The sequence below is a fragment of the Neopsephotus bourkii genome, unplaced genomic scaffold (assembly GCF_033783945.1).
Source record: "Neopsephotus bourkii isolate Nb327-2 ecotype Australia unplaced genomic scaffold, CSIRO-AGI_Nbou_v1 NB_1637, whole genome shotgun sequence".
NCBI lineage: Eukaryota > Metazoa > Chordata > Aves > Psittaciformes > Psittacidae > Neopsephotus > Neopsephotus bourkii.
Window position 1 is genome coordinate 4,030,498 of NW_026902112.1, and position 15,622 is coordinate 4,046,119.

The window sequence follows — 15,622 nt, forward strand, 5'->3', positions numbered from 1 at the left end:
ACTGTTAGTTTGTATTAGATAAGAAAATCTTCAGTTTGCAGCTATAAAGATGAAAACTTCCAGTTCGCATGCATTGTGTCCATCTGAAAGCCTCCAGCTGTGCTTTAAGGAAGGGCTAAGGTGTCTCATGAAAGCACTGCAACAGCTGTAACTCCAGGCTGACTTGGTAAGGGATGAAGCTGAACTTTATTTACTTAGGGATGTTTGCTCCTGTCATATTCTGGTTTCTTGGCATAGGAGGGTTACTGGTTGAGGGTGTGAATGGCATGAAACTATGTAATAGGGTAGAGTGAGTGGAAAGTAAAGTAATTTGTTGACACTCAAGTGAACTGTCATACAGAACTATGGCCTGGGGAGGGGGGAAGCATTTAAATCTTATTGATAGAGTTGGAGCATGGGTTTTTGTTGAGCAGTGGGAGCTACTTCTGGGTTTCACACACTGGTACTTAAAACCTGTACCACTTTCACCGGTTTTGATGACTAACGAGATTTCTGTTCAATAATAATCTCGCAGTTTGCCAGGAAAAGGGTAAGCAGACCAACTTTGAACAAGGGAGTTCTCTGGGCACATGTTTATCTTGGTCTCTTCTGCTCCAAACAGTGTATGAGGGATCCACCTCCATTTTCACTTGCAAAATGAAATCAATACATGTCACTGTAGTACAAGTAGGACAGAGAACAGAGGATACTGGAATCAACGGATCTCTGAATATTGATACCTGAAATACTGGGACAAAGGAGGAACTGAGCAAGGGCAGAGTATCTAACCACACTGCTTCCCCTGTCCCACATCCATAGTTCACACACCTCTTGCCCCAGGTTAAGGTTTTAATTAAGCCTAGGTTAACTTATACTAACCAAGCAGACTATTCTGTGAGGAACCCAGGCTGTGCCTGTGCTACAGTTCAGTGTTCAAGAAGCTCTTCCCATACACTCTCTGGAGCCCTGTGCTGCTGCAGTTCCTATTTTTGATACAAACCAGATGTGATACCACCTCATATTCCAGCCTTTCCTCTGGCTAAAGGATGTTCTCAGTGCTTTCTAGCAATTTCCAGTCACCTGTTCGTTTTGGAGCAGTTTTGATGGGAATAGGTCTTAAATAAGGAGATTCCAAGAACTGAGTGAGGGAATGAGCTGGGTCGGAACTGAAATTCTAAGCAACGAAGTTACTCCATTCAGGAAAGGTTGCTGCTGAGTTGGTTCCAGAGCTGCTGTTGGGTTTGGTAATCATGCCCATGGACAGAGTAAGGCTGGATTCAGGACAGAGTGCCATGCTGAGCCATTCTTTCCAACCCAAACGGCCAGCTCTAAGAAAACAGGACACACCAGGCTGGCTTCCTGTAGAGCCTACTGAAGGCAGAGAGAAAGCAATCGAAACTCATGGACAAAAAGAAGTGTTTTGATGCTAACTTTAGTAAGTAAAGTTTTCCAGATAAAGGCAATTGCATCCATATTTAACAGCTGTTAAAGAGATACACATTTAATTGCATTAGATAAGGGGTGTTTTATAGTCAAGAGGAAACATTTCAAGTGTTTTAGTTCTACCTGTTTGGAATTCAGACTTTCTCCCTAGAAGATATTCCAGTTGACAAAAGGGCCTTGTGCAGATATCTGGGATCAACTGAATACATTTATTTAAAAGCAATTTTAAATATTAAAAAAGTAGAAATTAACACATACAGTACTCAAAAACTGTCACATTAAATACATGTGAATAGACATGTGTACTGATGTTTTACCTTAACATTCAATGAGAAGTCAAGATTTTAACTAGTGGCATGACCAGGTCTGATTTCTGTACACGTTGATGTACTATGTAATAAAAAAATAAATAGCAACTGTTGTTCAACAGTAAATAAGACATCATCTGCAGAGCAAACTTCCCCCTCTGGGGGCACCTTCCCCTGGCCCTCCCCCCAACCCTTTATCAGCTAATTTTCCATAAAGATTTAGACTTTCCAAATACTATGTCATATACAAAATTGCAGACAGTGGCTCATTGAGTTCAAATATAATACTGTACTTAAACTCAATCAATATCATACATTTTCAGATTTCTTATGACCCACAAGAAGCCAGAATAAACAGAACTATTGTTCCCGATGGAACTCATTTCATTTTATAAAATGCATATGTATACTATTTTAAAGAGCGTAGAAAAGAATAGACATTTGACTCTACATAATTTTACATGCCTAGGTTCTCGTTATATGATTTGCTTTTATCAGTTTATTTCAAGATCACTTAAAAATACAACTGACCACAAAAGTGAATAGGTTTTGTTCTTTAATGCAACTTAAAACATTGGAGTAATGGATAAAATGGAATGCTAAATAAATGCTAAACCTGACTTCCTTTCCATAAAAAACAGTGAAATACTGGAGCTGGTAATACTGAAGATTAGATGCCAGCAGGCTCCTCACTCATGGCGTGATTACTATTACTTGTCATAAACTTTTGTTATAAACGATAAGACCATTGATAGATGCTTTGCGTTTCCTTCCATGTGGGGTTTGGACTGATACTTGTTTCTGTATTAACCATAAACAGAATTAAATATTCACTGACTACAGTCTTGTAAATGTGACTTAAAAATGGAAGCCCTCAGAGGGTCTGAGGTGTGCTTTGATGAAGTGAAAATCCTTCTATGCAGCCAAGACAATCTGCTTTGAAACAGCAGCACCAGGTACTGAAGCCAAAGTAATGTTTAAAGCAAGTAACACAAAACTAGATATGAAAGTCACAGAACCTGCTACAGACAAACCATGGGAAAAACATAACTGTGGTATGCTTCAAAAGGTAAAAAGTGATGTTGAAAGTGGCACAGGAAATAAAAAGTTTCCAGTAATACATGTACGTGTTTTCTGGCAATGCAGCTTCATCCCAGCTTCCAAGAAACCTCAGGTCCAAAGCAGCCTTCCACAGATTTTCTTACAAATTAGCTTTAGAACGGTTTGTTACTTGGTGCTTTGAATTAAGACTATCACAGTTCAGTGAACGCTACTAAAACCAGTCTGATCTGAGTTCTGTCATTAACACCCTGATCAAATGCATGAGAGGTCACCTTAACGTCCACTTTTTAGAGCACTTAAAAATGATTTCAATTTATCCTTATATCACCACATAAGAAGTTTTATTTTAGGTCACTAACTTTTAGTAAGGTTGAAGACAAGAGGAAAATAAAACCCCACAAACTAATTTTTCAAAGAGCCAATTCAGCTATAAACAAATACTGTTGCAAGCTCACATTGATCTGAATAGCAATTAAGTTAAAATGTTCTTTTCCTCAAATGTAGCTATATGACTACAGTACTACTTTTGTACAAAGGCAGGTTTCAAGTAAGCGTCTAAATGCATGCATAATGTCAACAGTTAACATTGTCTAGAAGTCCTTGGTTACTAAGAATTCAGTGAAAGAAACCAGCAAATTTCACATATACCTACTAAAGAACAAGAGGACTCATTTTCATTAAAAGAAGGTTTCGAATGAAAGAAATTGGTAACTTTTGATAGTGAGGTAATATCACAGGGGAACTGCAATCACAGTTTGGCATAGGTCCACGCCATAGAAACATGAAATGCTGTGTGCACGCAGTAAAACCTACTGTTATCTGTAAAGTCAGTGAATATTTGTCTTCATAATTACACTGAACTGAGCACTATATTAAATAAATACCGAAGTGGGTTTCATAGCTGTAAACTGCATACACTTAGAAACTGCAGACTGGTTTTTAAAGTCTCCAAAACCATTCACTCATTCTAACTTTCTGCTAACTGTATATTGAGAATACCGAGTTATTAGGAACAGTCATTTCTGTACAGTTACATGGTTGACAGAAACCACCTATGTTTGGAAAGCTGGCAGTTCCTAGACAGAGATGTAAGTGCTAGATGCCGAGGATGGCTTCAACAAACCCAATAAGGCGTGCCAGGTTCCAAGGCTACCATAATACTGGCAAAGGCAGAATAACACAGTATATTTACAATACATATAATTCAACCTCATGAGGTGAAAACTTAAATGAACTCTTAATTTGTAACAGCAGCTATATATACAATTGTGCACAGGATTACAGGGAGGCAGCAGCGTTCGCTTTTGCTAAAAAGCCCGTCTTGCATGAAGAATGTGCAATGCTCAAGTTTAGGATGGGTTTTGTTTGTTTGTTTTTACTAGTCTGACAGAATGTGCACAAAGGACACTGGGAAGACCCCTTTCCTCTCTGGCTGTCCTTCGATGTGGCCAATCTGCAACACAGGAGAAAAACATACATAGATACATACAGACGTCATAGACTTCATTTACTTCAGTCAAAAGCAGCAGAACCACATGGATCCTACAGAGCCTTTGCAAGTCCTTGGACAGTTTATAGCAGACCGCAGTTAATGTTTACATTTGTTTAAAGAAACAAAATAAACCCATACAAGCATATTATCTAGCAGACATCGAGCCAACTAAATCTAAAGGAAACAAACCTGCAGTTTATTTGGAAACCTACACACATCACTGAATGTCAAGTATCTCACCAAAACGGAAGCCTGATTTTCTTTTGTCTGATAGACTTTGAGATCTACATCTCTGAAACCATTCATCTTCGTTAACTGAGTAAAGCCTAAACATCTCACTAAAGGGAAATGTCTGCTACAGTTATGATAATCTGCATGCTGCGCTTACTTAAAGTGATAAAATACCAGCTATTTTCTCATTTCTCATTGTTGTTCCTAATGATTTATGTGCATATTAGTGTTTATCACACTATGGCCTGATAAATACCCTTCATGTACAACTTCAATAGCCAGCCAACTTCTAAAAAATTAGTAATAATGGAACTTCACATGTTTAAAATGGAGAATTATAAATAACTCTCAAACTGATACAGCACTGGAGCAGCAGTCTTGACTGAGCACAGAAGCCTCTTCTGCTGCAGTGCTGCTCACTGCTTTCAGAATAACAGTGTACCTCCTTCCTCTTCCCCATGCTAACAAAATGGGAAGGGGAAACATGCAGGGCTGGCCATTTCCTCTTGTAGAGCCAAATTCTTGAAGCATATGAGTCAACAGCCCTCGTTTCCCTTCTCAGAAACAGTCAGACTGCAGCACCTCATGCACTTCTCAGGCATATACCCAAGGGTCTTAAAAAGCCACTTCACAAAACAGTTTCAGCAAGGAACGCAGCTATAATCAGGGACTGGATGATACAGTTAATACAGCAGCTTTCCACTGGGCATTGCTCTTTCGATGCCACCTTTTCAGCTGAAAACCTTCTATGCTTAAATCATGAGCGAGGCAAAACCACGTAGCTAGAATTAAACCAGGAAAGGTTGTGCTGCACTCCTGGATTAGGAGATCATAGGCAGCATTTCTTTTAATCAAGATGAAATCTGTCTCACTTTACCCAACAGTAATTGTTAGGTAGGGAAATAAGATGTAGCAGGGCTTTGGAGGCAAGAAGTAGAGTGTCAAGGGAGGGTTGGAGCCTTCAAGTGGGGATTGAAAAACCCCTGGTGTTAGCACTCAAGATCCAAAGACAGAGTAGGGAGCAGGAGGATACAAACCAGTGGCACAGGAGTGAAGAAGGGAAAGAGAATGTTAACTACCTCTCATTTAAGGAGGAAAACCAAGAGCTTACAGCACCACCTACTCATGGTTTTCAGACTTTCATCAACCCCTGTAGGTACAACTTAACATTTCTGGTGAACTGAAGATAATTATGTATCTCATTATATAATTATACATATAATAATGTATCTCATTTTTCATGAGGGGTGTAAACATGCTAAGTGGAGTAAAAATCACCACTTCCTCATTTAATGGCAGGCTAGTGTGCATTGCAAAGAGTGACACACATAAATATATGTTGTTATGAGCCAGCCAAAAAGCCAAACTTGGTCAGAATGGTTCTAACAGACTCCCAGGAAGAGACAGGCCCTACCAGAGGAAGAGGTTTTTCCCCTAATAGAGGTTTGAGTGCTGGATGTTAGCTCAGGCAAAACACTATCAAAACCAAATAAAACCCCACCATCCACTGACCAAAATAACAACAAACCCTCCAAATTTGGGGGGGGGGGGAAGGCTTTCCTTTAGAAGTCAAAAAGAAGTTACGTGGGCTATGAAAGGAAAAGATACGTACCCACCACTCTTGGTCCTCTTCACCAGTTACAATAATTACTTCTCCTTCAACAAACGTGAGCTCATCATCATTATCTGCCTGACAGTCATAAATGGTCTTCACTCGCCTAACTTTGTTTTTCCCCTAGAAACAGAATGAAGTTTTAGATGAAGGACATGAGGAACAATGGCAACATATATATGGTAGGAATTTTGCCTTTTAGTTATGGTTTATTTTACAAGAAGGTGAAGATGACAAAATTGCTTTCCCTGCAATCAGAGACCTACAATCAAAAACCTCTGCTTCAACAGTGATAGTAAAACAAAATAATAATGCTACTGAAATATCTGCATAGGTGTAGGTTTTCTTCTTCTGAAGATTCAGAATTCCCAAAGAGACTTTAACATGTAGTTCATGGCTTAAATAACCTGTGCTTCCTCCAGTAAAGGAAGCTTAAATGACGTCGTCACATTGTTCCAGTCCACAAAACCCTTTTTCTCCTGTCACACACACTTCATTTAAAAAAATCCATCATGAGCAGAAGATTAAATCCAGCTTCACCTAAAGGTTACAAGAGAGGTGAGGGCTGAGCAAAATGCTGCACTGAAATACCAGTACTCCTCACAGTTTTGGGTCTAGTGCACTAATACAGTATCCTTTGATTTCAGATGTGCTTATAGGACTGGAAATTACTGAGTGATTTCTCATGCACAATGCTAGCCATTTCTTATGAAAAGAATCTTAGTTTCAAGATGGCAGTACTAGTTAGTGATGAAAAGTCACAATAGATATTCTTACAGCTCTACCATTCTGAATCCCAGTGTTTTCTAGGTCAGACTTTGCTGCAGCCTGCTAATTCATATGAAAAAGCCTGAGCCCTGGACTCCTCCCCGAACATATGCTGCTCACAGCAGGGAAAATGCTTTAAATTATTTCCAAATACAGAAAGGAAACTTCACAGCAAAACACTTCTGCTATTTCATATTCCTGTATCTTCATACCCACACTTCTTCAAAACCTACAGTGCCTTCTTTGAGCAGACATAGTTAGATAACAAGAGCGCAAAAAAAAAGACCAAGAAGAGCGCAAGGTGATGAGAAGCAGAAGGGCTACAGAGGAAAAAGTCAGCAGGTTTAGAGGAATTTGAGCCAAAATTAACTTCACAGAGGAAATTTCCTAGCGAGCCTTCTCTGTGCTATTGCCTGCCCACTCAAATACCTCTGCGCTTTGGCAAAACCCATTCCCTGCAGATGAACAGGGACACGGCAAAGCGCACTTATACTCAAGGTACAGGAACAGAACAGTTGGAGAGGGCTCTAAGGGACAGAGCAGTTAACAACGTAACACTAAGAAAACCCATACTCAAGGCAAATGAACAGAAAGCGAAGTTCAGATGAGATCAAAGGGGATTTTTACTGCAAGGCTTTGCTGCAGCAGGAAGTTACTTCAAAGAAGAGTTTCTCTTTTTTAAACAAATTAATATAATTTGAACAAAAATCTCAACTATCCCCAGGGGCCGGGATTCAATCTGAATGGGTATTTGGGGCCAGGCCCAGCTTCCAGCTCCACAGAACCTTTGCAAAGTAAGAGTGCTTCCAATCAACCCTCCTGTGATGAAGGGAAGCAACTACTGCCAGATCAAAACTGTCTCATTCAATGAAAAGACTTAAGAAAGTTAAATTCCTGTAAACTTAGAGGACTGCTTGCAGCTCAGCTTGTAAGAACACATGAAAAATGTCAGCAATTGCTCCTGGTTCCTTCAGATTAGCAGCACAGATGACACGTTCTATTCTTCTCACTTAGGAGAGTGGTAAAAAGCAGCATTCAAGCCCACGATGTATTTAATCTTGGGAAGGTTTAAAAAAGGCATGGATCTGAAGAGAGCATATGTTTTCCAGACCGTAGTTTGGGGCATTGGTCTGTAAAGAAATACAAGGAATTCCAGGACACATAATTTGCAACTATAAAACAAATGCCTGTTCCCCCCCAATCCTTTATTCAATATCAGTATTTATTAAGAAGAGGTTTTATGCTTAAGACTGAATACTGATCAACTGCTTCCCTTGGGTTAGTCTGAAACAGCAGCAATAGCAAAGGCAGTTCCCAGTTAACAATTGGACCTGATGATCTTGAAGGTCTTTTCCAACCTAAATGATTCTATGCCTCTATGGTCATTAATAATTACTCCATCCTCTTATTTAAATTCAATACTTTTTTTTTGTTTAAAAAACAAGTATTTTGTCTCCTTTACAGAAAACACACACACACACACAAAAGAACACTCAAGTGCTCAGTGTAAATTTAGAAGCACTCAGAGTAAGTTTCATTTCCTTAAAAACATCCTTCCGAGTCTTTCTGTATTAGCAGCATTTGTGGTTTTTACCTAACAGTTCTGAACAATTGATTTTTTAGAACATCCAATACAAAACTGGTGCTCATCTATGCAGCGGCTAAATAGTCAAAGCCAAGAATGAAGTGCCAGCAAGGACTAGTGGCTGCTGGCCCAGCTCTTACTGCTGCACTGATGGCACATTTCAGCAGTTTGTGTGCAGAGGATATAGCCAGGTGAGACACATTTAAGAGGCATTCTTGCACCTTATTACTTGAGCAAGAGACAGAAGTGTGCGTGCAATGTGTGGAAAACTGGTAAGTAATCATCGTAGATACATCATAATGTTATCACTGCAGAAAAAAATGGAACTATTTAACTTCCTGCACATGTGAAAATGGCTGAATTTGGAGATCCCATCTTTACTCAGAATTTTTCTGTATCAGGTAGGATGAGAGTCTAAAAAACCCCCTGAAACAACTGACCACTATTTGCTTTCTGTACTCTTGAATAAAGTGATAAATAGCTGAGAATGTCCAGCAATATTTGCCTGCTTATATTTAAAAGTATGCAGTAAACAAAGCATAGTTGCAGACACCTTTTGATCAGATCCCTGTACTATTTTATTTAATCTCCAGAATACTCAGGAAGCTGAAGGAACAACCCTGTTGTTCATTCTCAGTTCAGACAGGGGCTTACAGACAAGTCCATGACAGAAGCTGAGCAGTGATGACTACAGAGAAAGAGTCCTCAGACCAGCACAAGGGAGAAACTCACCCTTTGCTTTCAGTGAAAGAGTGGAAGTCTTATTTCCTTTACCTAAGTGCTTTGCAAAGCCAATTTGACAAGCAAAGCCATCTCCTTTCTGATGTATTCTTAATGATGAAAAACCTTAAGAGAGCTGCTGTGAAGTTTCATAAAATTATTTCAATATACATATGCATGACGAATCCCCTGTTAGATGGAAATGGCACTGGTTAGCAAGATGAACAGGAAGATGAATTGGGGGCTGAACAAAGAGACTTGGAATCGAGTTTTAGTTCCAGCTCTGCCACTACAAACCATCCAGCAATGTCAGTTTTGACACTTTAGCATTATAGCTGAACCTTTGTTAACTACTTTGGTGCATGACATTAAATACAACAGGAGCATGTATTTACCAGTTTGTCACAGTTAACTTTAACAGGATATATATGTATTTGGGATTTGTAAGATGTAATAGGGATGTTAGCACGCATTGGAAGTAGACAAAAAAACTCTAAGGCATAGAGAGCAGTGAGCAAAGACAGCAGAAACAAACACCAATCAATTCAGAATTATAACAAGCACAGACAAAAATGCCCAAGCTCCCTAATGCATCTAAACAAACTGTCATGCTCCCAAAGCTATCGTTTTATGCTACTAGTACTTGTTTCAGTATGCAAGAGGCCTTGCAAACCCCCAGCATTTGCTGAAGCTTCTTGGGAGCACAAAGATAACTCCTTATTCCCCATCCTACCCTATAACATTCTGTTGCTTTGTGTGCATAGCTCAAAGATGGGGACTTTTTTTGCACAGACAGTCCTACAGTAACTTCAAAGCCTCCCATGGATGCTTTAAATGAGCTGTAATAACACCTACCATGTTAATTTTCCTGGGCAGTGGCACAGGGGTTTCTGGCAGGGCGTGTGTTATGTCATTAGACTCTTCAGATGCTTGCCTTTGGACGGTGTCTCTAGATTGTACGTTTGGAGAAAGATCTAAGGAGTGAGATTTCTGATTTGCCTCCGAGGGCTGAGGCTTCGGTGATGCTTCTCCACCTTGGGTTTTAGCCAACAGCTCTCCCAGCTGAGGTTTTGGAGGAAGGTCCTTCATTTGCGGCTTTGGAGGTAAGTCTCCAAGTTGTGGTTTTGGTGGCAAGTCTCCAAGCTGAGGCTTTGGGGGTAGTTCTCCAGGCTTTGGGGGTAAATCTACCACTTGAGGTTTCTGAGTTAATTCCAGAGGCAGAGGCTTTGGGGGCAAGTCTCCAGGCTGTGGTTTCTGTGGTATATCGATGGACAGTGAGGGCTTCTGAAACATTTCCGTGTGCTGATGGGATTTATCTATTGAAAGATGATGACTGGTTTCTATTTTTCTTAGTGCCACTAAAACAGAAGAGCATAACAATGGGGTTGTCACCATCTCGTTTTAATATTAAAGAACTTAAGCACATATCAAAACTGTAATTGCATAAATGACCACATGTTCATCGAGCATTGTTAACTGCCCATAGGTTCCCCTAGTCTATGGAAAATGCAAGGGAACACACCTTGATGTAACCCTCTTTCACTGAGGCCTCATTTTATTGCTCCTCCTGGAGGCCACGAGTGCTTAATCCAGCAGCTACGAGATGTCAATTTATAGATAAACTACTTAAGAAGCAATAAAGTGATCTTGTAATGGACCTAAATCAGTAAGTATTAAATATAAGCTACTGTCATGACTGCAATGAAAATTCTCTTTGAATGACAATTATTCATATATACAGTTGAACTGCATACAAAAACCCCTGACTCTCAGGATTAGTACCTATAAAAGCTTACAGAAGAATGAGCATGTATGTGTCTATACAGTGTACAGAATATGTATTACAGACATTAAAATTAAACCTAGTAATTAATTATTGTAAATATTTACAATTTAGTGAAGAGGAGACATTTTCATATGTGTATTTTGCAGATTTTATGGAAAGAAATTGAAAACAGCTTTTTCAGATAGTTTTTTTCCACTGTTATGTGCTGATTCTCCTGCTAATTCCTTAAGAAAACTTGACTGAAATCCACGTTAAAACCAAGCCCATAAGAACACAATAAACCCCCCTGAAAACCTTAAACCAAACAACTCTGCATTAAAACAGATGAAGGGGGACAGGAGAGAAAATAGTTACAGCCCATGATGAAAGCAACACATTTTGACTAGAAGGAATAATTTCTTCTTGTGTTCAGCACTGCTTTAGTGTCATATTTTACCAGCCAAAAAGGTGTCCTGGAAGCAGCAACACTCCCTTTGGATATCACCTACTGCAATAACACTTCCATGCTGTATTTATGTTTATTTACAGCAAAAAAACCCAAAACTTTGCATAATTTCCATGAAAGAAACTGTATAGCTACTTTCAGATACCTCATTTTAGAAAATGCCTGTGTTGATGATACCTGTATATGGCTTTGTCTCTTAAGACTTATCTACTAGCAAATGTAAAACACTGATCATCCACATCGGTTTGAGGCTTACGTAAATGAGATGGAAAACAAATGACAGTAGCCCTTGAAGTGCTTTGATTGAGCCCATCTTAAGATTTCAACTGTATAATTTGAAATCAAGGAAGTGCTGCCTTTGCAGTGGTGCCCTATCACATCATTGGTATCTCTTTCAAAAGATGATACCAGGTCATAGTAACTGTAATTTAATAAAGTTGAAATCCCATATTTCCATTTTCTGTTAAAATGATTTGAACTCTCAGTCATCCTGCTTCTGAAGTTTGGGCAGGCATCACTTCCTGATCTTCAGGCTTTGTGGGGATGATCCACTCACACAGACAGAACATCTGTATCAGGCAGAGCTACAAGGTAGGTATGTGTTCAACTTTACAATCAATTACTGCAATAACTCAACTAAATAAAACTTGCTCTATGAGTTTAAAGAGAGACTAGAAAAAACATTTCTAAGAAGGAAGTACCATAAGGTGTTCATTGGGATGAGGGGCTCAGCAAGTCTGTCACCAAGTGAGCATGCAACAGCACCTGATTCTTTTCAAAGTTGTTATAAGGAGAACAACCCTGACCACCAAAACATGGCAATGGACATAACTTGCTTCATGGGCATCAAGAAATTTCACTTATGGATATTAGGGAGGAGAAAAATCTGACCAATGAAAGCAGCCAAAGATAGAAAAAACAGAAGCCCTGGGAGGTTACCCATGGAGAGCCTAAAAATGTGACTGGACACAGCCTTGGCAACCTGCTCTCATGTCAGAAAGTTGGTCCGAGTGCTGGACTGGACCAGTCCTGAGGTCTCTTCCACCTTCAGTTAGTTTGTGATATTTTTTAATCATATTTTCCACAGGTCTAAATAAAAACCTTCCCAATATTGGTAAATCCTCTCAGGTTTTTGCTAAGCTTTTGTGGTTTGTGCATTTTAGAAATACAACTTTTGCTGAAAAGTGCCATATATTTAAACCAAGTATCTACCTTCACATGTATTTAAAAGATGCCATTATGAGAACACCCACAAAGAGATCTCTTACCTTTTTGAGGTAGTTTGGGAAGAACTCTAGGGCCAAGTGCAGTCTTTGCAGTCCCAGTGCTAAACCAACAGATGTGACTTGTTAGTGCTTTCATACTGTTATGAAGTATACTCAAAACACTGTTAAGAATTAACTGCTTTTACACAGAAAAAGACATACAAACCCCACACAGCTTTAATGCTAATGGGCAGATTTATTCTACAAATGTGCAAAAATGTACTCTAAAAATAGGTGAAGCTGAAAGACCAGCTGAGAGAGCAGATCCAGAACTTTAAGGAAAACTTGGGTCTTTAAAATAATCATACTGAAGCACTCAAAACAATTTGTGCTTTATGTCAGTGAAGTTTCCCAGGACTAAACCTATGCCTTGTAGCCTACTGCACGAGTACAAGACTGTGTTACTTATAAACTGCAGCCACATCAGGAAACAAAGCCTCAGCTACTCCGAGGAAATACAGCAGGGTTTACTCTGCCAGGCTGTGTTACAGCTGTGTTGGCTATTTATAGGAGTAAACAACAATACAAGCAGGCGTTGTGAGTAATTTGTTACAGCATAAAAATCTGAGATAGTTGCACATTGCCAAAACTTTCCATCTGAGCTTTCTGTTGTAGGCAATGTTTTGTCAGAATTACCATCGGGCTGGCTCAGATTCACAAACCTGGCACATGAGGGCAAAACATGTTACAAGCTCCAACTGAACCCACCAGATTTCTTCTACTAAAACCACATTCAGGTCACTTTTATAGAAAAGTGACGGTGGAAGAAAAGAAAGCCAATTGATTTAAGGCATAAAAATCAAGCCATCAATAATCAAAAACCAGTGTCACCTCAAAATAGTTACTCAAAAAACAAGGAAAAAGAAAAATGGGTGAGGAAGTTGCCAGAATATGTTCAAGAGAGCAGAGTGTCTTCTGCATCAAACAGCCTTGATTCTCGTGTTATTTGTCTCCAAAACTAACGTTGCAAAACAAGTATGATGAAATAATTTTGATTTCCTAGCTTTTCTTAAATAGTCAAAATATATCATGATGCAAAACTGAAAGAACAACCAAACTCAATCTTGATTCCCCAAATAATTACCTCAGCCTTTATCTAATGCCATCAAACATGAGAACCACGCTTCTACTCTTGTTTTACAAGCATCAAGTATGGCACCAGCTCTTTGTGCTGTAGGAACATCACCCCTTTTTCCCTGAATACCCAGTGCCACCTGGATGGATTCAGCCAACATGGCAAGTCAGATGTGCCACCACCACCACGTCCCCTGCCTGTCCTGACAGGGCAGATCACAGACTGAGGAGTGTCCAGAAAGGCTACCTACGCATCTTGTTCGGTGATTTGTTTGACGTTACACATCCACCTCCAGTCATGGCCTGATCGTGCACACTGTGGTCATGCACAGTCTCTGTTGTATTGCCCAAGGCACATGTTTATTAGAATTACCATGCTTTTTGAACCTCAGGATTTTGGAATCACAGTACTGATAAAGGAGTACCAAATACCAAGTGACAGGGATGTATGGTTATCCCTACTCCTGCAGCTATTGAAGAAGACACTTATGTACTGACCTGATGAACTATGAGCTAAAAGCAGTTTGTGGTATTACAGCTTACAGAGTGTGTGTCAGCACAGAGGCTTGACAGACTGGCAAACAGTTAAGCTGGACAAGCGAGATGAATTCTCTCTCTTACAGAGCTGTCTCTGATGCCAGCCTGGACGCGGAGTGACACTCCTGCAGCTGAAGGCGTGAGACCTCACACTGAAGCACATAAAATCAAATGCAGGACACATGAAAAGAAAACTTTTGTCTTGCCGGACTGCAGTGTGAGGCAGCATTCCCCAGCTCAGAGAGTGCTTGTGTAGGAGCAGTAGATAGATTCTGGTGCAAGTTGTTCTGCCCATCCCTCTCAAAGGATGAATTGTGTCTGGACAGCTATGAACCAAGCGTAGGAGGCTCGATGAAGCCAAAGTATTTGCATGGTAGTCAGGCATGCAGAAAACTAATGAAGAAATGTAGCCAGGATTTTACTTCATATGAAAGGCAATTTCTTTTCTACTTTATAAATGAGTTATCCTTAGATAAATTCTCATCTTTGCCTTCATATACACAGATTTTACCTTGACTGCTGAGACATCCCCTCAAACTTGTTTGCAGCCTTAGTTGAAGGTGGGCCCAAATCATTACCTGAGGTGAAAAAAGCACAATTTAAATAAAATTATCATTAGGATAACTGAAACATAATCACCGGAGGGTGCAGCTTCAAGTGAAGTACACATTAGTCCAAGTATCCTCTATACAACATGTCTAGAGATAGTAAACATCATTATTGACTAATAGTTTTGTAACTGAAAAAACAGCAGGGACAGCAATAATCCAACTTGACCTTACATATAATGCAGCTTAAAACAACTTACTGGTAGCTCACATCTGCTGGCAGGGAAAGATTGAATGACATTGCTGAGTTACTGCTCTAGGGCATTTGTTTTGAATATAGTGTTTCAATTTTCTCTGAATAGGAGATACTGCAGGCCAGGACCAAATAAATTTATCACAGATGTTTGCATTATGAAGCACATTTTTTTTAAAACCACCTTGAAATTGATTTTATTAACAAAACATCATTATTTCTAAGGCCTGGTATTTTATCCTACGTGAAGAATAGCTTTTGCTGATATAATAAGTAGGTCAGTATGCAACCATAACCTGAATGTTAACCATTGGTAAAAGAAAGATCCTGGGTATACTCAGTTCTGTCATGGCAGCAGAATCCAAACCCAAGTGCTCCTGAACTCCTTCAGAAGGCTTCTTTTTCATTAACCACCACCATTCCCAAGGTACAATTATACTAACTACTTTTAGTGCCCTTATCATTCCCCCCTCCCTCTTCTATTATAGCGTGTGTAAGCAACCTCAGAACCAAC

General features: G+C 39.6%; 1 protein-coding gene across 3 annotated transcripts in view; it reads right to left on the minus strand.

Annotated features, from left to right (window-relative positions):
- Positions 1–1,612: 1,612 nt before the first annotated feature.
- Positions 1,613–15,622, minus strand: part of ASAP1 (ArfGAP with SH3 domain, ankyrin repeat and PH domain 1) — a 145,699-nt gene continuing 131,689 nt past the window's right edge. For all 3 annotated transcript variants that reach the window (XM_061374290.1, XM_061374293.1, XM_061374291.1), the window contains 5 exons: positions 14,819–14,885; positions 12,700–12,758; positions 10,056–10,558; positions 6,128–6,250; positions 1,613–4,245 (listed from right to left, as the gene is read on the minus strand). In XM_061374290.1, coding sequence (XP_061230274.1) covers positions 4,171–4,245; positions 6,128–6,250; positions 10,056–10,558; positions 12,700–12,758; positions 14,819–14,885 — 827 coding nt within the window. In that variant the 3' untranslated portion in view covers positions 1,613–4,170. The remainder of the gene's footprint in view (positions 4,246–6,127; positions 6,251–10,055; positions 10,559–12,699; positions 12,759–14,818; positions 14,886–15,622) is intronic.